The 25,236-nt window shown below is 47.3% G+C and overlaps 5 protein-coding genes across 5 annotated transcripts; 2 read left to right on the forward strand and 3 right to left on the reverse strand.

The window, feature by feature from the left end:
- Positions 1 to 989: 989 nt before the first annotated feature.
- On the forward strand, positions 990 to 1,681 carry F5Y00DRAFT_262782 (uncharacterized protein; the record flags this gene model as incomplete). The annotated part of the gene is made up of 2 exons (XM_048011440.1): positions 990 to 1,229; positions 1,283 to 1,681. 2 exons carry the CDS (start codon positions 990 to 992, stop codon positions 1,679 to 1,681), a joined length of 639 nt encoding a protein of 212 aa, XP_047864078.1.
- A 143-nt stretch (positions 1,682 to 1,824) lies between these two features.
- Positions 1,825 to 6,209, reverse strand: F5Y00DRAFT_270368 (putative ankyrin repeat protein; the record flags this gene model as incomplete). The annotated part of the gene is made up of 4 exons (XM_048012602.1): positions 1,825 to 2,135; positions 2,229 to 5,100; positions 5,159 to 5,457; positions 5,513 to 6,209. 4 exons carry the CDS (start codon positions 6,207 to 6,209, stop codon positions 1,825 to 1,827), a joined length of 4,179 nt encoding a protein of 1,392 aa, XP_047864079.1.
- Positions 6,210 to 9,054: 2,845 nt separating this feature from the next.
- F5Y00DRAFT_262785 (uncharacterized protein) lies at positions 9,055 to 10,639 on the reverse strand (the record flags this gene model as incomplete). Its single annotated transcript, XM_048011441.1, has 3 exons — positions 9,055 to 9,602; positions 9,655 to 9,917; positions 9,969 to 10,639. The coding sequence occupies 3 exons, from the start codon at positions 10,637 to 10,639 to the stop codon at positions 9,055 to 9,057; spliced, it is 1,482 nt and encodes a 493-aa protein (XP_047864080.1).
- Positions 10,640 to 13,568: 2,929 nt separating this feature from the next.
- Positions 13,569 to 19,320, forward strand: F5Y00DRAFT_93238 (CNH domain-containing protein). Its single transcript, XM_048014348.1, has 3 exons — positions 13,569 to 17,444; positions 17,493 to 18,161; positions 18,214 to 19,320. Exons 1-3 carry the CDS (start codon positions 13,788 to 13,790, stop codon positions 19,177 to 19,179), a joined length of 5,292 nt encoding a protein of 1,763 aa, XP_047864081.1. The 5' UTR covers positions 13,569 to 13,787; the 3' UTR covers positions 19,180 to 19,320.
- Positions 19,321 to 19,949: 629 nt separating this feature from the next.
- On the reverse strand, positions 19,950 to 24,388 carry F5Y00DRAFT_270374 (linoleate diol synthase precursor; the record flags this gene model as incomplete). The annotated part of the gene is made up of 9 exons (XM_048012603.1): positions 19,950 to 20,761; positions 20,840 to 20,980; positions 21,069 to 21,862; positions 21,970 to 22,147; positions 22,237 to 22,390; positions 22,491 to 23,254; positions 23,332 to 23,375; positions 23,555 to 23,734; positions 23,801 to 24,388. The coding sequence occupies 9 exons, from the start codon at positions 24,386 to 24,388 to the stop codon at positions 20,134 to 20,136; spliced, it is 3,471 nt and encodes a 1,156-aa protein (XP_047864082.1). The 3' UTR covers positions 19,950 to 20,133.
- Positions 24,389 to 25,236: the final 848 nt, after the last annotated feature.

A 25,236-nucleotide genomic window follows, 5' to 3' on the forward strand; every position in this document is an offset into this window, starting at 1 on the left:
GACTGACGTTTTTGAACTTGGGAAGGTTAATTTCTTGGTAATCAACAAAGCATACTACTCTTCTAGGGTGTTAAGGGGTTAATCTTAACCTTTCCAATATCTTTGTATCTTGCACCAGTTGAGCTTAATCTTACCTGACAAAGCATAGTAGGAGATTTGACCATCAGCTATTTGCCAAGTATCACCCTTAGTGTCCTAGTTATTTGGTCCATAGCAATTTTTACCCAGAATAGTAACAGATGCCAAAAGTATGATAATTGTAATACCATGGAAGTATACTTTGAATCCCTCAAGCAATTAGACTCTGTATTGAATTGGGTGGTTTATATTGAAGATGGGTGAGATGAATGTTTCCAGGATCAATGATTTGACTGACAATGAGATGGACACTAGGAGGACAAGATATCTATCGTATTTACACTTTATTAGCTATTGAAGATATTGCAAAAACGATACCGTAATTGCTAACTAGCAATTACGCCTTATATGTGACAAAAGACTTATTGTATCTTCGGGGGTCTTCTTGTCCTTTGACGCAAGGCTGGAATCAATATATATGCTTACTTCGGTCTATTCTGAGGGCATACCCCTCAAGACATAGTCGTAACATGCCATAAAGATAAAGATGCTTAATGATCAAAAGGGTAAATATAAATGCAATATATTATAAACCGGAGGATTTTTACGGGGTTATGTATACTAACCGTCATTCGCACAAGAATAGTATTAGTAGAGCTGTAGCTATAGATTATTCCAACGATCTTTATATCGTGTAATGTGGCCTTCACCATTCACGGCACGACTCATACTAATACATGTTGCCTTCGTTGATCGCCTGGCTCACATGGTAGTTTATACCGGAACTTATCACTCAGGATCAGGACCCTATGAGCGAGATTTCTTTTTGACGTGCAAATGGATATACCAGGGCAGAAAAATACAAGAGCTGGCAGCACTGAGTACGGAGGTTGATCATAGCGGAAACGGAAATGGCAGTGACGGCAATGACGGGACCAACAATAGTAGCAACGCCGACGGAAGGGGCGATTTCAAGAGGATCACCGACAGAAGCAGCAACTGCAACGAGATCGCCGACGGAAAGAGCGATAATGGCAGGCACGACATCCATGAAGCATCTCCAATTCCTAACTCCTAAAACCCCCCATCGTTGCCGACCAGGGAGTGCGCCCGATGTGGTGCTTCAAACCTATATCCAGCTTGCGGCGACTGTCTATCGAAAAGGGGTCCATCCTCGTCCACGATGACATGCTAGACTTCCTAGGTAATCGGGCGCATCCATTCTTGCATACATAGACGTGTCAGCAGGGGAAATGGGCCGATAGACATCGACGACGTAGAGTTCTTTGAGAGGCAATCGGATCTCCTTGAGAGCGCAACAAATTTCTGCGAACAGAGGCTCAGGGTACGCCCGCACAATCACTGCGGCTATATGTACCTCACCCGGGAATTCGAGTTGTATGTCACAGCTGGGCCATCGGACTATGAAGCCATAAAGCGTGCCTGGATACCGAAGGAAGAAATTGTACGGCTTGAGGGCAAGAGTAAGGCATCGCTGAAGAAGATCTGGAAGGCCTGCCTTGAAGAATTTCGTGTTAGATTCAAGCGCGCTACGCTACAGATCGAGGAAGTGCGTCAAGATTATGTACATGGCGGCGCGTGAGATTATGGTCTTCTAGTTGGTGTTATTTATTGCTTTCTACGATAATTAATGCTTCGTTTTGTCTAAGGTCCTTTCTTCGCTAGGATTCTAATATATTGCATCAATTTACTTCTTAAGATGACTTGAGCACTACCCCCGGCGATCTAGGCCCTTCCTCGTGAATTATGTCCCTCATCCTCATTCTTAGCCGGGTTTCGGTTAGTAGGCACATAGCTATCTATGACATCGAATGGCTCATCAGCCAACTGTGAAGCATAGTCCAGATATTCAGGAAGGTATTTCGTATCAATTCCCAGCCTGTCCCAGTCGATTTCTCCTCTGCCATTCTTTAATTCTTCCCATGATATATTCTCTTCGACGTTATGCCACATATGTTGTTCGTCATCGTCGAACTCTTGTTCAGTAAAATATTCTGTACTCTTTTTAATTCGTGGTCGGACCTTTTCAACGATATCTTGATAACCTTTTTTACCAGCAATTAAGACCGCTTTTAAGTTGACAGTAGTTTCCGGTATCTTAAGTAGTAGGTCAACTACCCCGCGATGACCTGCTTGCACCGCGATCGAGAGTGGTGTATCACCTTCCTCTTCCTGAACATCCGGAAGGTGCACTTTTCCAGAGCTGAGGAGCTTTTGAACGTAGGAATCAAGACTTAAAGCCGCTGCCCACCAAAGAGCTGTCCTTGTTTCTCCGTCATAACGGTCTGCATCAGTCCTCTGCGCCTTTAGAATCTTCTCAAAAATAGACTCGTTTTTAACTCTGACTGCGCATATCAGCGGCGGCGGGGAACAGGTCATCCTGCTATATTTATGGTTTGGTTTAACTTCGTCAAATTTTAAAAGCAATTCCACTATGTCCTCTTTTTCTTCCGCGATGGCCAAATGAAGCGCTGGTAATTTCGTAAGACGATCATTTGGTTTTGCCAATCCGTTGCTGAGTAGTAAATCTATAATATGACGATGCCCCGATATGATCGCCGAACTTAGTGGCGTCATGCCTTTTTGATCATCATCAAATATTGACCGGCTTTTCCAAGTTTGTATCATGTCATTAAATATTATCGCATGTCCTCGTTTGGCTACTTCGCGAACAACCATACAACGATAATCATAGTCGTCACCGTCGTTGTTATCTTGCATTCGTATATCTTTCTTTCCAATGAATCTTCTCGCTATGTTGATATCTCCGATTTGGGAGGCATAAAGGAGTCTGTTTTTATCTTCTTGTTCTCCGCCTGCGCCAAGCTTCACCAAGACATCGACAACCATGTACCAGCCTAATTGACAGGCATCAATAAGTGCCGAAACTCTTGATGGCTCGTCAAGAGGTTCCCGTCCTAGAAAATAAAGGGTGGCGCTTAAATCGGATTCCTTAATGGCTTGAGAAAGGTTGTTTGCCTTTAATTTTGGTTCGACTTCCTCCCCTAACTCAGTCTGTAGCTTATCTTTCATAGAGGAGTAATCTGATATATACTCTTCTTCTCCTCCTTCTTCTATTATCCTTTTTGCCTGATATAGGGCAGCGGTGGTATAACATCTGATCGTCTCGGCAAGGCTAAGTGTCGATTGACGATTGCTTGAATCTGTGCGCTCCCCAAAATCAACCCAGACAAGTGGAATGTCCATGATCTTTTGATTTCTCGAGTACCATTGGAGCAATCCAAAAATTCCTTCGTAGCCGGCCAGTCCCTCGCTGTAATTCCGTATGATATCTCGACGATAGAATTCGCAGGTCGCTACGAAAGTTCGCCTGACCTGATTAATAGCCTCCAGTCCCTCAAACGAACCTTTCTGCTCGCTTATTGATCCCAGACTTGAATATGCATGATAAAGTCTCCAGTTAATTAAAGATATGGATTTACTCCACGGATGAAGATTTCGAGAAAAGGCTGTTATATTATTATTGGCCAATTCATAAAGGACCTTATCAGGAAGTTGAAGCTTGTGCTGATTTCTCAGAATCGGGATGGTACATGCGAAAGCATCTTCTGTATCACACAGGCCTCTTTCGATAAGAATATTCTGGATCTTGTCGACATTCTCATTGTGGACTGTAATATTACCCCGATGTCGGTCGACTTCTACTTCTCCAGTATCCTGAACAGCTGTCATAATTGCCGTTAAAAATGACGAATATATTTCCTGCGCGCAATTTAATAAAAGTGAGTTTTTGGAAGTCCTCACCAAAGCACGAAGACTCTTCCAAGGCGAGGTTTTTTTCATATTACACCAGCCAAAAAATCGTCGCTGATCGTATGATTCGCTAGGGGGTCTATTTTCGCCAACGCCAACAACAAATCCATCTCCATCTCCATCTCTCCACCACACTCCATTCTCAACTTCTGCGCGGCTGATGCTTCTCCCCGGACTGGAGGTTTGATTAACGTGTTGTTCAGTTCCTTCTGCTTTGGGCACATTTCCAGATCCTGGCTGAGCATCTGGGTCTTGTACCTTTAACCGGTAATCTTGTATCATCGGTTCCTCTTTATTTCTCCAGATATTCAAATCCATTCCATTCCCTGTAGGAAGACTATTACCTGTCGAGAGAATGCGACTTATGCGCTCGTCAAACTTCTTAGAGCTCATATCTTCTGCACCCCCACCGTCACGCGGCCCCTGCTCTTTTAATGACCAGAACCATAAGCCAAGGACAGCTTCTATTTCAGAAGCTTCAGCTTTCCACGGTCCTTCAGGGAGCCTGTCCTTGTTATGTGCTCTTCGCAATGACATTTGTATAGTTCCATCTTCTAATGAACATGAGGACTGAATGGTCCAAAATATGCAGAAGGCTTGTCCCCATGATCTAGAAAGCTTGATAGATTGCTGAGAGTCTGAGGCGAAGAGAACTTGCATGGTTTCTTCAATAGCTTGCGCCAAAGCTAGGGCCGTATCTCTAACCAAAACGCGTCTTTTACCCCAGTGACTACTATGTTCTGACTCCGGTTCTTCCAGCCCTATCATACGAGCAAGCCGACTTCTATAAAAGAACGCCTTCACGGTCGAATTCGGGCCTGATCCGCAGCTATCAGATGTACAATCATGTTGAGTTTTTTCAGTGCAGTATTCTGCTGAGATCCACTGAGAAATCTCCTTCTCAGCCATTTTCATAATACTTTCCGTGGGATTAAAGTTGTGTGATTGGATTCGAAACCCAGAAAGGATAGGCACGCCGCCTGAAAACCCTTGAAGTCTTTCCACTAAACATGATATCTCGCTTTCATGTGCTTCAGGTTTAGAAGACACATTTACGATAGAGCGAATAGTAATGTCTGCGCAACTTGTTCTTGGTGTACTAATAACCCTCCATTTGCAGGTGTTGGATTTAGAAGGCATATCAGACTGTCCAATCTTGAGTGCCAGCCATTCCAGTTCGTGCCCCTGGAAGAAATTTGGGTCTCCCGCCATGCCGTTGTTGGAGGACTGATACAGACGAATGGCATGCTCTGAGACCTAAAAACTGGCAGATGAATCCTATCACGGATAATGAGACTGCGGTCCAAATATAGCCCATCGTAGCATTTCCCGCTTTGTCTTTGTACGACGTGATGTACTTCTGTAAGGGGGACTTGGTGTCTGAATATCCAAAGGGGTCAAACATCTGATCGCCTATGGTTTGATTTCCTGGTTGGACCCAATAAAATACAGATTTGTAGTTAGGACTATATTTCCTTTCGAAGACATGTTCCTTGGTTTTGCTTTCGATCAAATAGGCACATAAAGCTATTCCGAGGCAAAGTAGGACCGTCCCAATTACCGTCAACGGAACCGCGTAGTAGTCTAAAATTGATATTTAGCATTAAAATAAAACGAAGACATAAGATTTATGATTTACCTTCATTGGAGTTTCGTGTCCATTGAAAGTGGTATCTTGTGAGAACCGCCCATACCAATACGAAAAACTGCATCATAATCCCTAGTATGGCCGCAAAAACAAACCAACCACGGCGCAATGGCTTGATTCCAATATTGAGGGAAAGATTTGGGTTTGGTGCAAAACGTATTGGCTCTTCTCTAGTAGAGTTCTCCTCGTCTGATCCTGCAGACTTATTTCGTTTTTGTGTCTCGTTCCATTCTTCCCTCCCGCGCTCTGTTTTGATATACTGCCCGAAGGAATATATACCAGCTGTTGGCTTGCTTCCATCTGTAGGATAAAATGCATTACCCGAATACTTGGGATCGTGCACGACCTCGAGTAGCTTAGGACGACCAAAAACACGAGCAATACCTCCATTAGTGTAAAGTTCACAAACATCGCGGCTAGTAGATGAACACAATTCTGCTTCGGCCGTACCGGCTCCCTCTTGAGCTCTCCCAACGAAAGCTCTAAGAGACGGTGTTCCACGCACTCGAATTGCAGATACAACAGCAGTAATAACCCCAATGGGGGCCATGGAGAATATAACAATATCCAGAATGGTTAAGCATTCGCTGAGATACTGCTTGGTTGGATTTTCCCCGAAAAGGCTAATAAGGGGAGCAAGATCTGTAGCAAGGTTGTTGGAAAAATCGTCCCACCAGTCTTCGCCCATGATTAATGATTCGTATGACGCTTATTGCCGTGGAAAGGGGTATAGAAAGGTATTAAGGTAGGTAAGAATTCATCCGAAAGTGAAAGCAAGTGACAATATTCACACCAGCATATCGCTCCACATGCGAGAAAAAGACAGCTATTCGACCTTAGGTAGAATGATGCGTTGGGCAGCAAAGCATATGACCAATAGAAGTACCGCGCAATCGCATAAGAAAGTGAAGCGTGTTATGGGGGTAGGAAGTCTCGAGGAAATAGGAAATAAAAGCGTATACTCATAGGGACTCGAGCCAAAATTACTCCTCTAGAAGGAACTACTACACATCCCCTTAGAAAGGGTCCAAGAAAGCGTTTTGAGTAAATATGATTCTTGTGCTTTTCTAATCCCTCACGTGAGTAGCTGAAAGTCGGGCATTAGGACACTATTATAATTATGCCCTTTATATTGGCTGCTGACTCGCTTATGCAAGTGAATAATTCAGTGAATAGAAAGCTACATAATCTTCAGCCTCTTAACGCCGACATCATCTCCGGAGACCCTCTTTCCTAAACGGAAAATACAGCCCGATGACTACCTAATCTGCCTAATCTAACTGTCTACTTAAGTACTAGGATCATGAGGAGGGACATTAGAATCCACATTCTGTAGAAACACAAGATCGATAGAGCTATTGTTGATATTAATCATATCTACCACTACCATTTTCCAAAATGGAGAGTTGAGCATCTATACCAAGAAGAGAAGGGCCATCGTCTTGATGTGGCTGTTGGTAGGGGTCCGGGTAAAACGGTCGCAATGATGCTACTTGCTGTATTCATTAAGCTGGATGAGAGATCTAGAACAAAGGATACTTTCCGTATGTATACCTTTATTATTTATAGGTGCAAGATGCATCTACCCCAAAGAGGGTATAGTCTTGGCAGCGCGGTCAACAGCACGAGCTGACAGTCGGCTCTGCAAGCTACAGAACAAGACTGCCGAGACCGCAACGATCATCAACAGCAAAGTCTTGGTCGGAGATAATTCCCCAAGCCCAACCTAAACTCCCCTCTAAGAGCCGTAAGGCAGACAGGAAGCAAGCGCAGCGTGGACATATCTTTCACGAATAACTACTCAAGGTATCATAGATTAACATTTAAGAAGAGTGGTTAGAATTAAGGCCTGGGTCCACACAAGATATTCGGTCCCGGTTGTACGCCGGCCATCCACTAGAATTCATAAGCCGATACCTACGGTAACCCACCTAAGTCTTCCCTAGGACGCCAAGAATGCCAATGATAGGTACAAGCGAAGATCTTTACCGTTACTTACAGCAAAACAAATAATATTCCCTGTGGCGATACTGATGCCCATGGTCAGGTCTGGCATTTCGAGCCGCCAAATTACCGGCATTATCATAGCAGAGCCTCAAATTACATTCGGGGTCGAGCGGTTTTGTGGACCCCGCCGTCAATCCCGGCAGCCCGGGCGTGGCGCCGACAAGAGTCTCCACAAACGATCGTAACTAACTTCTCCGATCCTCGGGAATCAGCGGGTATCAGCTCTTGGGTGAGCAGCTATAGAACTTGTATCATTTTAATTGGTCTCGACTCGGCGCTAAGGCGAGAGACAGGCAGATAGATAGCTGACAGGTTAATAGCGGGAGATACGCGGCCGATCCTTACGTCTAGTTAGAGGCCTCTGCGCTAAATAGTGTTTCGGTACCGGCGTTAAGTCGAGAGAGAGTTTTCCGTGGCAAATAAGAGGTATTAAGGATACATCTTGCGCATGTCCGTAAAATCCCCAGAAAGTCTTATACGAACCCCCTTTCTCAATCAAAACAGTAGTTCTGTTAGGGAGTTGTTCAGGAGGCACCGATTACGTCGAAAGCCAGAAGCTTAGGTAGCTGGGTACGATAATCCCTCAGTACTTCCATAACTGACAAGTCGGGATGAATCTCATAAATTAGCGACGTAGTTAACGTAATCATTAGGTACATAAGACCCTTCAATGTTCAGGTTCATCTCGCCCCGTACCTAGCTCTCCAAGGCATGGCCATGTATAGGGAGCCACCATGAACAAGCAATGAGTAACACATACTATATGCATGCCAACATCGCCCATCCACTTCTAGATTCACGTCTCGTCGTGTCCCGTTATCAAAAATGTGAAGGTGTTTGCGTAACTTAATCATGACGAATGTAAAGAAATTGAGTAGATTATGGGTAATAAACTCGATATTCGAGGAGGTGTACGTTAGAGGTAAGGAAACCTTAATGAAAATATGAATATTCAACTTTAGTCGGAATTGGGATGCCATTCATCCCGCTTGCCTCCCGAAGGGGCAACTTTAGAAGGTATAACGTTTATCATCGTAGCATTCAAGCTTGTCGTAGCGGCTCATGAAATAGTGACTCATGTGTCTCAGGGTAGCGGGCTTGTGTGTGTCGTAAGTATTTGGATTTTCAATATATAAGGCATCCGGGGTTCTAAGAGCAGGAAGATAAGTGAAATATTTCTCGAGTAGTTTAGTTCGGATGAGCTGTAAGGGAAAACGTAGGTGTATATTAAATTCATTCATGTCCCCTAGTCAGGTAATGATCGTGGTATGAAAGATGAGATGCAGTCGATGTCGATGCGACGGACTGAGTCCGGGGAGCCAAAACAGCCGAGGTCTCCCGCAGCCGCTGGATACCAGCGCGGAGCGCCTTAAGCAGGGGAGCCTCTCCTATAGTTAAAAGATTGTAGATCTTAAGAGACAATGTCCACGATACCGCTCAAACATAAACAGACAAATATTCGAGAGATAGTTGGGTCAGGTGGCCAAGTGTTAAGATCATGACGATCAGATCCGGTATCTAGGCAGTCAACCAGATGGGTTGGGCGGGTCTTCCTCTGGCACTTGTTCGAACATATTCAGCATTTCTCCCTGTAGAAATACAGGGTCGACAAATTCGTGGCCGTTATGGCCATTCTCACCACTGGAATTTCCCGGGATGGGGAGTTGAGCACCAATACCAAGAAGAGAAGGGCCGTCACCTTGCCATGGCTGTTGAGGAAAATACGGGGGAAATATCCGCCATGCTTCTTGCAGCTGTAAGCGTACCTCGTGCTGTATTACTTGTCGCACTTCTTGTCTTATTGCTTGCCGTACCTCTTGTAGCTGTTGCCGCATCTCTCGTATAATCGTTTGTTGTACTTCTAGAAGCTGTTGCGATACGCTTTGAGGCTGTCCTGATACCCCTTGCGGTGGTTGCGGTAGCTCCTGCGGTAGCTCTTGCGGCTGTTCTGGCTGTTGTGGGTCCTTTTCCAACTGCCACATCTCTTGCATGATCACTTGTCGTACCTCATGAGATAGTTCTTGTGGTTGCCGTGGTTCCTCTTGCAGTTGGTATCCTGCATGCTCTTCGACATCTATGGGCGCCGGTTAGCTTGAGCTTCAGAGCAGCCATAGTAAATAACTTACATGGAGACGGGTACGGACGGGCGGCTTCCGGAAAGATGATTGAGTATATTCTATACCACTTCTCCTCTTCTAACAAGCCTCGCAAGCCTTGTCGCCTCCGCATTTCATTTTCTTGTCCGTTATGAATTACAAGTATGGGGAACCCGTTTTCAGGAGGCGTACAGGACCTCATGAGAAGGTGCTCTGTGCATTCCTCATTCCGGCCGAAGACTGTGCCACAGAACGGACATTGAGGGTTTCGATGCTTCCGGTAAATATGTTCCCTATGAAAATATAAGAACATATTAAGTGTATGCAGTTGGGGTCTGACGTACTTGACTCGAGACGTGTCCGCAAAGCCACCTTCATCATGGCAATGGAGAGGTAAATGGGGGAACACCTTAAGGAATGGGCAGGCAAATTTTGGGCGCGGATTTTTCAGAGAAGCTGGTTTCTTTCCGTAGCTAGGAGAACCCTCGTCGTCGTTATCGTCATCATCGTCGCTATGTTTCTTTCTTTTCCTTGTCCTCTTCCGACTTGGGTTTAAGGAAGAGCTCACCGTCGGTTGATGACCAGCTATATGAATATGCTGCGTCCCACCCCGGCTCGGGCCAGGTATACCTTGAGCGCATGTAACGCTTGTCCCTTGACTTAAGGCGAGACGCGAATAAGGTCGTGGAACGCTAGCATTCAATGTGTTTCCGACTTCACCAGCCCCCAAGTCATGAGGGATTGGCCAGATATCGTCTACCCTCTCAAGGGTTGCTTTGACATCGCTGCATCTAGGCCCGGGGGGCTTGCCAGGTACTTGGGTAAGTCGCTCTTGAACTAGCTCAAATCTTAAGCAATTGTCGAGATACTCTCGGTGGGAGAGTTGGTTTTCTAGGTTTGGGTGAGGATATATTTGGGCCCGGGAAGACCTAGCATGGGACCGAGGACGCATCAGTCCGTTCGACGTGTTAGGCATGGTCTGGGAATTTGCCTCGGAGTTTGATAAACTGGCCATAATCTACAATAGGTACTGGTAACCTTTTGATAGACATGGGTAATGAAGGGACTGTAGCGAGATTTCAACAGTAACAAACACCAAAAATTCGACGGAAGATTTATTAAACTCGATATAATTAGCGTTACTAACTGGAAAAGATCGTGGCGTGAGATTTAAGAGGGGAAAAAGGCAAAGACACAATTCTAAGATACGGCAATGAAGATCGTTCTACATCCCTCTATTTCAATTCCTATATGGCAGATGGACAACATGTTATGCGCTTGCGAATAATGGTTGCGTACCTGCAGTAGCGTCAGTTATTCTCTACGGTTGGGCAGAGATACACCCTAGACGTATAATCCTCTTTAATCGGGCGGGCGTAGGACTTCTCTTCATCGCGGCTACGTTCCCATTGGTAGTGTATCTGGCGCTGACGTCTACTGACCTAGGTACCTGGTAGCTAAATAATAGATTTTAGAAGACTTCTACATCACAGCAATCTAGTTTTTTATCAATCGTTATCCTATTCCCTAAGTTGATTACTGACTCGAAGATAGGTAGGTAAATAACTGGAAGGGTAGAGAGTTGAGCGCATAGGTAGGACAGGGCTATGAAATCTAGACCCAAGAATCCAGCGCGCGTTTTCGCAATCTACCTAAGGTACGAGGATCTCCCTTGAAGTACTTCAATTTTTATGGTCATAATTTTAACTGGCTGAACGAGGACTTCGTATGTATTGATATAAGATAACTAATGTAACGAGGACGCATTTGCAAAGCTCTATCTCGAGGTGGCTATAACTTTCATTAGTCGTAACTCCAAAGTCAAACAGAAGTACACTTACAACTATTGTATGCCGGGCCTAGGGTCAAGGTCATATATATGTGTCTTATATTGATAACAATGACAAGTCGTGAAAGAGTAAAGACTACGACCAGATCCAGCTACTAGGTCCAGCTACTCTCACGACTAACCTCAATCGGCGCATCGCGTGGGGATTCTACGTACTTTATGTCAACGACAAAGCGTCACCAACATCCATGTACCACTGCTTTTGGGTGGGGATACGGTTGACTGGAGGAGACTGATTGAAAAAGAGCGTTACCCGGAACTTTTTTATCTACCTCCTAACCTTAGGTATATAAATAAGCAGCTTACGTCGCGTGGTAGCAAACGAAGGGATGTGGAATTGGGGTCATGACGACATGTTTGATTGCTGTCGAAAGTTCTCTGCAGTGCAACGCCGCGGCTGTAATGCATTACGAGGGCAAAGCTACCCATTTATTTCTTCGAGATTGACCGTAACGGTAATATTACAGGGTGTTACATACAGTATTACTTCGCAGTAGGTTTAAGGTACTCGGACACCGGTTGATTCCGGTTGGCGGGAAACCCCATAACAAAGGCTCGATAGATTTAAATCACCGGTTTCAGCCCTATGACTATATAACGCGGTTCCAACAACTAACATAGCCGCAGAAAGAAATTATCATCTCGAATACTTACGTATATGCCCCGTACACGATGGGGGTTGGGGTTGTCTTCTTCTATCCTCCTGGGGCGCATAGGGAAAACGAAAGAGGATCTTGGCAGCGGGCAGAGCGATATGGCAAGGAAGACGTGGCAGCGTACCACTGGAAGTGCTGCTCGTTATAACTAACCAAGCCGACTCGGGTGTCGCAATGGTGCGTTTGACCTTAGTATAACTGGCGTGTAAAAGAATAATTGCTTTTGGTTAGTTGACTTACTTCACAAGACTGGGTAATATGTACGAAGTAAACGTTCGTAACTTGGGCAGGAATTATGGATTAGTCCAGTGAGTTTGTAAATATTTAGACCAAAGTGATGATCTTATCTTCCAGTCATTAGCGATTGGTCATTTGCCGAGCTACTAAATATGTAATTGTTGATACCCGGATCGTAACTCCTCGAGTTAGATATTAGTAGATCAGCTGCATTTATAAGAACAACTAGTAAATACCTGGGTTAGATATTAGATTAATAGGTAGTAATGCAGACTCGATAGAAGCCCATTTTCGAACAAGAGAGTTAAAGTAGCATAGTTGTATGCTTTTAAAAGCCAAAGTTCTGAAGGATTAAGAGTATCCGTGAAAAGGAATACACTGTGACAGGGTATGTGAAAGGTACTCCTTTGCTCTGTTAATTGGCTAATAGTTACATGCATATTCCATAGCTTTTCCGACGTATGCAGCTTCTCGAGCCCTTCTTTCATTAGTGGATATAGACTAAAGTCCATAGATGGATGATTTTAAAATTTAAAACAATGGAAATTCCATATTTTTTGGTGGTGGTGGTGGTGGTACCTGTGTTGCACAGCCCTCTTACAAGCCTCAATGTTCAGATGTATAGCTGTGGCTTGGCTTCATTGCGGCAGGTGGGTTCTAAGGTTCAATTGTTTGTGGAGGGGAAACTAGGAGGGGGACAGCTTTAAGGTTGCCGTTGATTTTCACGGGTCCACCACCGGACCGCGCTCTTACCGACCCTTCAAAAAAGAGAAAGCCAACAGCTGGAGAAACGGCCCCCATACACTTCAATTCAGCCCAGCCCACCTCAGGTAACTCAAATGTTCTTCCATTAAACATCCATTTACATTCCATTCCCTACATTGGCCGCACACACAGAATGGTCATGGTCTTCTTGACCAATTTTTGGCTTTGCAATTCATTCCTAGCCACTACGACTCTTGCTTGGCCTATATTATTATAATTCCATTTCTTATATCCGCTACGGGCTTTATCATCAACTCCGGCTTCTATTACGTCTTAATCCTACGTAGTAAAGGTTTTTACGACATCAACGGCTTGACGATTAAACTTTCTGACCCCTTCAATCTGCTGTCCTATAACCGGGTTGCCAGATTAACCCAGACGATTATCCGCATTTTATTTAGTGAAAGCATTGGTGCCGAATACTTCCCACTTGCATCGTCTAGTGTTTGTTAAATTCCCCAAAGACGAACTTTGTCGTGAGCTTCCTCTGAAACTAGGACCTATAGGGATGCGATTCGTCAAATTTCAGACACAATAGAATTCTAGCTTGCCAACGCTCATTCATGCGACAACATTCTATCAATCCATTTGTTAATACCCAATATCTCCACCCTGCGGTCGGCCCTTGCGCAACAACCTAGTTGCCGCAACTCAATATGTCATTTCGAGACAACGACCAGCGCCGGTATGGCCATATCCCTCCGGTACAGTACCCCGTCGCAAATCAGTCTTCGCAAGACCCGTTAAACTATCCGAACCGACGGTCAAGCTTCAACAGCGGCGACGATTCTGGCGGGTTTACTTCTCCTGTATCTCGTCCAAGCTATCAGCCAACCTTGAATACGAATGTCGCAGGGCTCGCAGGCCGCGATGAGCTGTTCCTAGCTAGCCCATCCGATCCCAGCAGGCCCAACTATGGCAATTCAAATGTCGCCATGGCAGGATACCAGCATCAGTACCAGCCTCAATCACCGCCTACACCATCGACGTACAACCCGCAAGCCTTCGCTCGATCTCATTCTACCTCGCTACCGTACCTACCGCACCCCTCACACAGGTGGGCTCCACCAAATGCGACGCCCGCTCCATATAGTCCTACAAACGCGACGCCTAATAACTTCACACCTGCTCCGTATAATCCCGCCGCATATTCTGGAGCGCCAGTACCTCAGCGACAAGCGACTCATGCTGGATATGCTACTAATAATAATAGCAACAATGGTCAATCTTATGGCTCGCCGCCGTTAAATCAGTCGCCCTACTTCCAATCCCAACCTCTATATGCTGCTCCCACCCACTCAAGACACACCTCCACTCCACCGACCACTTACACTGCAAGCTACGGTCGAGCACCTTATAACTCGGCATACCCGCCTACTACCAACATAATAGCTTCGACTCTCACGACTAGTTACGATTCTTCGCAAGGGCGTTACACTACGAGCTACCCAAACGATGGTGCAAGCCCACAAGCTACGTTTTACTCGTCCGACTCGTCCACGTCTTCCCAGGCGCCGTACCCGACTCATTCAGAGATACCTGTGGGGCCAAACTATTCCGCTAACGATCCACATTCGTTTTTGAATCGTACATCCAGGTCGAATTCAGCAGCATCGCCACTACCTTCGCCCCCTGTCCACTCACAATTATTAACTGGCTTGGCGCGCCATCCGACTAACGCGCCATTGCCTAGCCGGCCAGTCGACGATGTCGCCGAAGAGCAGTATCCATCTAATGGCGCCCATGCTCCTGATATAGCACAGGAATACGTCACACAAAATAGCATTATGCAGGATATCGAAGCTGAGCTCGGGAGGAGAAATGGTTCAATCCATGGTCGTCCCACGGCTTTTGATCAGCGTAACGGCGCCTTGGCCGATGGCGATCTACAGAATCTCCGTCGGTTAACGTCCAACGCGAGCTATCATTCAACTGCTACCACGATAACGAGCCAAGAAGAACCGTCTGGGGTAAACCGATACTCCTCCAATGCGTCGACGTTGAATAGGAATCACTCAACCAACCCATATTCCTACGAAGATTATGATGGAGATGAAAGCGATCCCGAGGGCGCGGCCGGGGCTTGGGCATTGCAACAGGCGGAAGAGGATGATCGTCGGTTTAGTTCGGTAGGCGGGACGTTATCCTATTTCAATCCGCCGGAAACAGCCACGCAACCTACTCTCCCCACCCATAAGGAAGAGCCAAGCAGCGATAGTGACTATGCTGGAATGGATTTGGGGCTCATGGGTGGAGGTTACGCAGGAAACCTAACGTATGACAACAATCTCGGATCGCCGCCCGCTTCCGAAACGACACCGGGAGATTTGCAGGCTTTGCCGACCCCCCGCAGTAACCATACATCCCAAAGGAGCCATGGGAGTAATAAGTATCCAGCTTTTGAGCAGGCTGAGGTGGACTATGAGGGTACTGGTGGGTTACAGAAACCCGCTGCTCATCGTTTGAGCTTCGATGAGGGAGAAGAGCGCGTTTCCCTCCATTCAAGACAAAGCGGTAGTGAGTCTCCTATAAAAGAAGACTATCCGGACATGTTTTACCATCCTGGTCTATCGAATCGTCCTCTCCCGGCTATACCTGCCAGCTCGGACAGCAGTTCAATGTTATCTATTCAGTCGCCTACTAAAGCTGGATATCAACACGGATACTCCCTCAGTGTAGACTCGCCTCCATATTCTGGACCGGATGCTCTATATGGACAAAATGCGCAGCAACTTCAAGTCGAGAGGTCTATCTCGTTATCTAGCCATAGTACCTCGCCTCACGTCCAGCCACCGGGTCGGTCGAAGACTGATGCCACCGAGGAGCGTAACGCACGGTTGAGGCACGTGAGACAGCAACAGCAATTGGCGGCTCAACAAGGTTTGCCGTATGAGGGTTATGAAACAGGGACAGCTTCATCGATAAATTACGACGTAATTACTCTACCTAGCGGTCGGCGTCGAAATTTCCAACCAGAAAAATTCACAATTGTTGACGTCCGTTCTTGCACGGAGCCATGGGCTTTGAGTGGCATCGCCAAATGGGTTCGTGAGATGGCTGAGGGCGAACCCGACCTAAAAAGGAAGACTCTTGAAGACGGTCTTGTTAGACTATTTTGCCTGAAGGTCCCGACGATGAACGTCGCAGACGCCGAGACTCTGAGCACCCAAGTTACGGACTCGATGTTGGACGCTGGTATCCTTGTCCCGGAAGAAGAATGGCTCAAGTTCGGACCTGGTTCTATATCCGGTGTGTTATGGCAGTTGACCGGTTCAGGTTGTTACGCACCAAAACTTCACGAATATGATGATGATGTAACAGGGCATGAAGTACCACCACGGTGCTACTCATATCATTGTACCAGGACGCTTAAGAAAGCCAACCTAGATGATCTTATGTCAAATGGCGTTAAGACAGTTGATTGGGTGACATTTTATAACATGACGAAGGAGGGCACAGAAAACAGGTCGAAGAAGGAGATCTCACGACAAAATGTTCTCCACGAAATCGTTACTTCAGAGGAAGTATACATGGACCGCCTTGATGTTCTCCGTGTTCTATACCGAGACCGGCTCCTCCAATTTCAGCCCAGGATTATTGCTGAAAGTAAGATCGAGAAATTCGTCAGCGACGTTTTTGGCAAGGCCGATGCGGTCCAGCAGGTCAATATGGATCATCTATTAGCACAATTGAAGTACCGACAAAAAGAGCAAGGTCCTTGGATTGTAGGCTTTAGCGACATCTTCAGAGAATGGGTTCGAAAAGCCAGAACTGCGTATGTTGATTACGCCTCCGCCTTTCCTTATGCACGGTATCGAGTGAAGAAAGAGGCGGAGAAAAACTTCCTATTCAAGCAATTTCTCGAAGAAAACCGGGCGCACCCTCGGTCACAGCGTCTTGATTGGACCAGCTACTTAAAAGATCCTATTACACGTCTGCAAAGATACTCCCTCCTCCTAGAGACGGTATTAAAGTATATGGTACAAGAGAGCGAGGAAAAGTCGAATCTTAAGAGGGCTATTGAGGAAGTCAAGTCTATGACCCTTGAATGCGACGCGAAAGTAGATGAGATGCAGAAGAAGGTGACGATGATCGAGTTAGACCAGATGCTGGTTCTTCGACCGGGTTTCCACGCCGACCTCCATTTAGATCATCTGGAACTTATCCTTCAGGGCGATCTTCAGAGGATGGGTTCGAAGGGTATGCGATGGGTCGACACGCATGCTTTACTGTTCGATCATTACTTGATCCTCGCCAAATTAGTCATATCAAAAGACGGTAGGCAAGACAGGAAATACGATGTGTCGAAAGAAGTGAGTATTTCTCCACTTAGAATAATTAGCATTCGTTAACGTTTTTAGCCCATCCCTATGCCTTTATTATTTCTCGAAAGCAGCCAAGATGACCCGGTCTCTAAGCAAAAAGGAATCACTGCTCCGTTAACCCGAGCAGCAAATTCAGCCTCTGATACCAAGCTTAATAAAGTAGCGTCAAACGGCACCGAGCGGCCCGGCCTGGACCATATAGTCACGACTTCGTCCATCGGCACCGGAACCGTTACCAGGCTAGCGCCCGGTGGCTCAGGGGACACTGAAGGAAAGATACTTTATCCTTTCCGTGTTAAACATCTAGGGCACGAGGTATATACTCTATTCGCGCAGTCGGCTCAGACGCGGCAGGATTGGTGTGACAGGATTATTGAGGCCAAGACTCGCCATGCTAAGGCACTACATGCTCAAAATGCCGAGCCATTCAGGTTACGCGTAATGGCCGATAGTGCTTTTGCCTACGATCCAATCGCAGCCATCGGCAAGTATGTTGGTGGTGTGCATATACGTGGAACTCCCCTTGATAGAGCCATTCGGGAGGTTGAAAAGACGTACGGATCCGGTCGCGGCCCTCCTCCGATCTCTCGAGCAGGAGTTAATTGTGCGACTGGTTTCTCTGCCTTCGGTAAGAATATGGTTGCGGTTGGCACAGACGCGGGCGTGTGTGTGTCGGAAGCTAGTGATCAACGGCATTGGAATAAGGTAAGACCCATAGATGCGTACGTCTTATGCCATTTACTGACTATCTTCCTAGACGGTTACAGCCAACCGAGTTACACAAATCGCTGTCCTTGAAGAGTTTTCCGTTGTTCTCGTGTTGTCCGACAGGAATCTTATTTCTTATCCTCTCGACGTGATATCACCTCCATCCAATTTTCCCGTTCCAGCGAATGATAGCCACCGTCGGTCCCCCCAAAGGCTTGCCAAAGATGTATCGTTCTTTGCTACGGCCCGCATGAAAGACCGGATGCTGGTGTTCTACAAGAAGAAGGAAAGTCTACATACCACCTTCAAGGTGCTCGAGCCGGTGTTCCAAAAGGCGACGGAAAAGAAAACGCGTTTCTTCGGTGGAAGCCGAAAAGCTGGTGTGGGCGTGACGGAGAGTTTCCGAGATTATGACGAGTTCTTTTTCCCTACGGAATGCTACTCGCTCAACATTTTCCACACGTACATTGCCGTCTCAACCGCTAGGGGTTTCGAGCTTTTAACCCTTGATAAGAAGATACCTACGTCGATTCCTGACGTCAAGCAACCCGCTATTGCCGACATTGCTTATCGTATTAAGGATCAACGACCTCTGGGCATGTTCCGCCTGAACGACCAGGAATTTCTCCTGGCATACGAGGACTGCGCTGTATACGTAGACAAGTACGGCGATGTCAGCCGTAGCGTCATCATGGAATATTCAGGAAAGCAAAAGAAAGCAAGGGGTGCCACAATGTATGGGCAGTACTTGTTACTATTTAATGAGGATTATGTCGAGGTGCGCAATGCCGAGAATGGTCGGCTGCGCCAGATCATTGCCGGAAGGGACGTGAGGGTTCTAGACTATGGCGTTCGGGGTCCAACGGGGGGCTCGTCTAGTGCAAATGGGTCAGGCCCATTTCCTAGCGACGATAACGTGCCCGAATCAAACGGGACGGTCAAAATCTGCATGGCGCATCCAGAGGTTTCGGGTCAGCAGATCGTTCTAGAGATGTTACTCAACAGCGGGCATTGAGAGATGACACGATTCGCACGCTTTAGTTATGGCCAACACCGCATGGACAAACAGTTCAAGGCTCGGCTGGTATAGGGGGTTGCATATTTGTTTCTATGGCACGGCTACCCGCATGCGAATGGTTTTTTCCCTTTTTTTCAACTGGATATCCGGCCAAGCCAATGGCCAAGTTTCCTTTTCTTTCCTTCTCTTAACTACTCGAAGATGGTCCAGATGATGAGCTATTACGATAATGGCTAGAACGAAATATCGTTAGTAAAAGCTCTCCAAGGCACGACGTCATGCGGCCCAGGGTTATTCGGCCGTTTTCGAGTCTTGCATTGCTCTATTTTTCTGTGTATGAAAGAGGTGGACTCGAAGTTACCCTCGGTAATAGGGTAATCCGTAGACATTACTGCTACAATTCTATGATATACCCCCCTTTGATGGCATATTTCTATTGCAATGTATTTGCTTATTTTTTTTAATCTTCAAACTTAATCCGAGCTCGTTCAAGTGATTTAGATAGTCAAACGTACCTAACACATGTATGGGTGCCTATTAAGTAAAATTGTATTAATAGACAATTTCCTAGCTGACTGTCGATAATGTATTCGACTCCCTCGTAGATAAAATAGGTATGTCCTAGGTTAACTCAGTCTGGGGGCATCGTATCTAAAACAACCAATAATATAGCCAGTACGGCCTATTTGATACTGAAAAGTACAATCCATCATATGATAACGAATTGCATAGAAGCCACTTGAGCGCGATTGAATATGAATAGGTACCTAGGTATTTAATGAATGACGATTGAAAGCTATTTCCGCGCCTACATCAAACGGTTAGGCTACCCCTTTACCCTCGGGCCGCCCCAATTATCAACTGAATCTTCAACGAGCGTAGAGACTAATCAAAACACGCATCCCAAACTAATAGCTGTACAGCTACATTCCTCGCCCTATAACTCGCAACTTACTTACCCCTAACATCAACCCACCCCCTCTCTCCCCCCTCAGCAATAATAGCCGCACCATCCCACCGCACCCGCATCGTCGTCGGCACGGGGGAATACGCGCTCTGGTCAGGCGTCATATACGCCCTCAGCCCAGTCCACTCGTCGCCGCCGCCCCGCACAGCCCTCCGCCCAACCTGGCCCCGCCACTCCTTGAACTCGAGGCTCTTGCACTCGCCCCGCGGGCCGGGAGCACGCCTCAAGCCCGGCAATCGCAATAGTACCTTGAACGCGGCCGCGAGAGCGACCCGCGTCAGCCCCTCGCCTAGGCATCTGTGCGGCCCGGCGCCCCAGGGCAGGTACGTAGATACCGGGCGGTCGAGACGCAGGGTCTCGGGGAAGGGGAAGGCGGTGGCGTCGTGGGAGGCGGTTACTAGGTCGAGAATGGCGCGTTGGGTTGGGAGGAGGGTGTATTTGCGGGTGGAGGAGGGGCGGGAGGAGGGGGGGTTGGGGATGGGGGTGGGGGATGGGGAGGATGGGTTGGGAGGTAGGCAGGGGATGTCGTCGGTGATGGTTTGGGCGGGGCTGGTGGGTGGGATGGTGCGCGCTACTACGACGGTGCCGCGGAGGCGGATGCCTTCTAGGAGGCTGGTTTGAGTTAGTATTTGGAAGTGCGGTTCGTATACGGGGAGGCGGTAGGTAGGGGGTGGGAGAAATAGAACTTACTAATGCATCAACGTATCGTCAGCTTCGGCTGTGTCTTCGTGAGCTAGGCGATACAGCTCGGGCAGATGTTCGCTCCCCGTTCCTAGGAAGTAATCTAGACACTGCGAGAGCAGGCCTGACATGATCATGGCGCCGGCAGCACTATGATATCCAGCGTCAGTATGATGTACCATCCACGAATTCACTTCTGCTACCGTAATCAACTGGTCCCCAGGCATGAGCAGCTCACCTGATAGGCATAACAGTCCCCGCAACGCACTCCTCAACCGTCTTTCCCTTCTCCATCATGCGGGAAAGCAACTGTCGCCCGTAATGCGGGAGCCCAGGCCAGTCATCCTTACCCCCGACACTCGAGCCATCCTTCCCGGCAGACATAAAGCCCAACCGCGCCGCCATCCCGGCAACCCAACCGGTCTTGGCATCCGCTTCGGCCTCCAGCCGCACAAGCCGTTCTAGCCCCAAGGCGAGCTCGCGCGACAGAGTCCTCAGCTTAAAGGAATTAGCCGGGTCGCTGTCGAAAAATACGGCCGAGAACATGGCAGACAGCAGCCCGTATAGCTCGTGCTCTGTGTAGATGCCGTGGGGCGAGGTCTCCGCCGTTTTAATCGGCAGCCCGAAGAACTCCGCGACGAAGCGCGTGTTAAGCGGGATGATAACGTCTCGAACAATGTCCACTTCGAAGGTTTTGGCCGATCCCGGTGCTGTGGCAGGACTGGGCGGTAACATCCGGCCGGCTTTCTTCAGCAGATTCTCGGTGGTCTGGCTAAAGAAATGCTTGATCTCGGCTTCCCACTCCTGGGGCTGGTAGAGGCATCTAGCGACGTGATCCCGATTGCGCTGGTTGGCGGTGCCGTCGCCAGCTAGGCAGAAGTCTTTGGCGAAGGTCTTCCCCGGAGGACTGACGAGGTAGGATATACCTTCGCCCCAGGGAACGTAGAAGTCCTTGTTGTTGCCCAACACTTGGCTAACGGCTTTGTGGGATTTGATGACCACCGGATCCAACTGCCGCGCAGGCTTTTCCCACTGCGGTGATCAAAGTTGGTATTAGTTACATTAGAAAGGGATATTGACCGAAGAACCCCTATCACGGAGGGGTGGGAAAGGGGGTCTAAGGGGGAAAATTATCTTACCGAATATAACTCAGATGTGCCAAGAGCTTCGTGTATGACCTTATTCTCCCCGGGCACGACGAACGGGAAATGCGCGTGGATGCTGTTGCGCACGAAATGGAATGGGAACGCGCGGAATATTAACTTGTGCATTACTTGCCCCTGGTCCACTTTGAGGTCGAAGTCGGCTTCGTTGAAACTAAAAGACTATCTATCAGCTTCACATCTTACTAAGGGGGGATAGGTAAAGCGGGATGCTGCGAGATGGTAGGTATCATGCATACATACCCCCAGTTTGTCAAGTTCGCGGGAGTATAGTCGGTAGTATAGAAGCGATCTCCGCGGACGAGGGCCACGGCGTCGGAAAGGATGGCGCGGCTCGTCGTGACGTTGACGCATAGTCCGCTGCCGGACATAGGCGGCTTAGGCTTCTCAGCTACGACTGCGGCCAGTGAGTTAGGTACTTATTTGTTCAAATAGGGGGGGTTAAGGGTCTACGAATGTCCTAGGATAGGGGAAAGGGGTTTTCTCAATGCACGTACGCCCTGGATATAACTCAACCGCGTCAGGAGAGTCGTAGAGCGACATCAACTTCCCCGCGACCGCAGGGTCTGGGTTGATATCTTCGAACGTGGCGTGCTTCTTCAGGCCAAAATGCTGCCGGAATTCGTTGAGCGTAGCAACGTGCCATTCCCGCGCCTGGGTGATGCCAAGGATTTCGATAACTCGCAATGCGCTCGGAACTTGGTTCGCTCCAAACGCGCCCGCGACATCTTCGATAGAAGCGGTTAGGATATCGACGAGCTCGTCGTCGGAGTAAGTCCCGTCTTGGCCCCGGCTTAGACCGGCGAAATTCCGCTCGTCCGGGTTGTTGGGGATGCTGCGCCGGAATCTTGCTAAGGCTTGCAATACCTCGTCGACGCTCGCTTTGGCGGGGTCCGCGCCGTCGAGGATTTTGCGGAAGTCATCAGTTACCCATTTCTCGTCACGCGCCGATAGAGCGCTGTGCCACCTATAAATGAGATTGAACTCGACGGAAACTTGGTTGCCTGTAGCCTCTGGGGCCGGTGAACCGTTGAATATGTTCTTTTTCTCTTGCGTCCGCGGGTCCAGGTCCCATGTACTACCGGACCGGTTTACATTTAGTATGGTTCGTACGTAGTCCTTAAGGATGATGTTGACATAGAGCCCACAGGTAATGAGTCGTCCTGTCTGGAATAGGTCGTTATCGTATTTCTCCCAGGCCTCCCAATTGCCACCTTCGCTGGTTGCGACCGGCTTGGTAAAGCGGCCGTCCTCATTAATTCTTATAGATTTTAGCATTTTTTGATTATTATTATTATTATATAAAACTCAAGGTACCGCTGGTAGGTGGAGTCTTACCCTGCAAGCTGAGTTACAACATAGTTGTGAAACCGATTGAACATCTGCGAATGGTTTTTAGTATTAACTATCCAAAGTGAAGAAGTTTAAAGCTGCGAGAGTTTACAGTTTTAAAATCTGCTACGGGACACGTTGTTGATCCTCCAATACAATCCCTCAACGTGAATACATGTACACTTTCCAGGGATGGCTGGCAGGGGATAAGAAATTCAGGAGTACTAACGATCAAAAAAACTCCTACACCTGGAGGAAATCCAAGAAGATTCTTCGACGAAAAACAGTCCGACTCAAGTAAACCGTCTTTGAAAGTTCGCATAGCTTTTTGCTCTTCATCATTACGACCGTACAGAGGCGAAAGGTCGAGATACGACGAAGTCAAGTTGACGTTTGCGTCCCGCGAGTCCTTTACTTGGCTATTAGATATCGGCTAAGGCTAAGGGAGACAGGTACACATGTATAAATAACTTACTGTCTGGAAGATATCGTGAGTGATGATTGTTGCAAGGTAGAACAGAACGCTAGATATCTTGTTTGGATGCTCGCGAAATGACGTCCCATCCCTGGCCATGATACTATCGTAAATAAGACCCGGGTCTGGTAAGTTGGGCCCCTGGAACACCTTAGCAGGGGTCGTTCGTGTGTATCGTGTGTTAGCGGCCCCCATAGTAGGAGCGTCGAGATTGTTATAGGAGCCGTCTGCTGTACGGTAGCAAGCATCTCTAGCAGAAATTTGAGCAGGAGGATGCTCAAGCGAGTTCCAGAGCGTGTTGACGAAAGCATCCGTAGCTTGTTTACCTTCCCGAGAATTAGGGGGCAGTTTAGCCAGCAAGGTGACAATACGCTCCTGTAGAAGCTCGTTGTCATCCTCTTCGCCAGAAACAGTGGCATCCAAGACATCTTTCAACGTCTTATAGTCTTCAACACCCAAATGCTGCAAGTCTTGGAGAAGGCCAGTCTCCTTAGATGTGTCATCATTCCCCGGGGTGAACTGATATTTGGGAAGAGGTCCAAGGGCCCTGGTGATAACTTGGATAGCTTGGGCAAATGGAGAAGACATGACTGGAATATTAGAAGAGGCTACATTGGAGGTTCCTGGTACCACGGAGGAGGACATGAACTCCCTTGTCCACTTATACAGGAAGAACCTACGAGGTGCCCGTTGGGGGCCAGCATTTCTCGGCCGATTCAGCTCCATCCTGATAGGCCTTGTAGATGCAACTATAATAATATGAAGTCGCCATTATCATGTGGAAGGCTGATAAGTCACATTACGCGTGGGAGACGGGTGGGCACAGTGTACCTACGTCAAATAGGTAGAAGAAATGTAACTGTAACACAAGATGAGTCGATAATAGGCCTGTAAATTGTAATAAGAGACATAAATGCGACTCTGCCTGTAAATACCAACACCACCAACATTAAGTAAGCAATACGATGCCAACCTAGGTACCTACTTAATAAATGTCTTTTTTTTTTTCATCCCTTAGATACCTAAGGTATATTTGCTAAGTTACCTAGCAATTTGATTTAGTCACCTAATTTTGTTACGACTTATACACCACCGGATATAGAAATATAGAAACTCCATGTCGTTATTTCGGGACCGAAGGTATTTGCACTTAAATTCGCACCAAGAAGCTCTGCCTATATTATACTATGATACGGCTAAGGATTTTAAGCTGCGGATTTAACCCCTACCTCGCTATTTAATATAAGGTAGTTTGACGGCTAAGGTGTTGGTGCAAAAGTGTATCCATGATTCGATCATATGGTTTGAAGCTGCAAGCCACTGATCCTCTATTAACTTATCATATCAGGTATCAACAAGCAGCCACCGTAAGTGGCTTCCTACGATATCCTTGGCGCGTGAGTATTTTAAATGATAGGTATATGAGAGAATTACTA

This window comes from Daldinia vernicosa, assembly GCF_022497035.1.
Source record: "Daldinia vernicosa strain CBS 139.73 unplaced genomic scaffold F5Y00scaffold_28, whole genome shotgun sequence".
NCBI classification, from domain to species: domain Eukaryota; kingdom Fungi; phylum Ascomycota; class Sordariomycetes; order Xylariales; family Hypoxylaceae; genus Daldinia; species Daldinia vernicosa.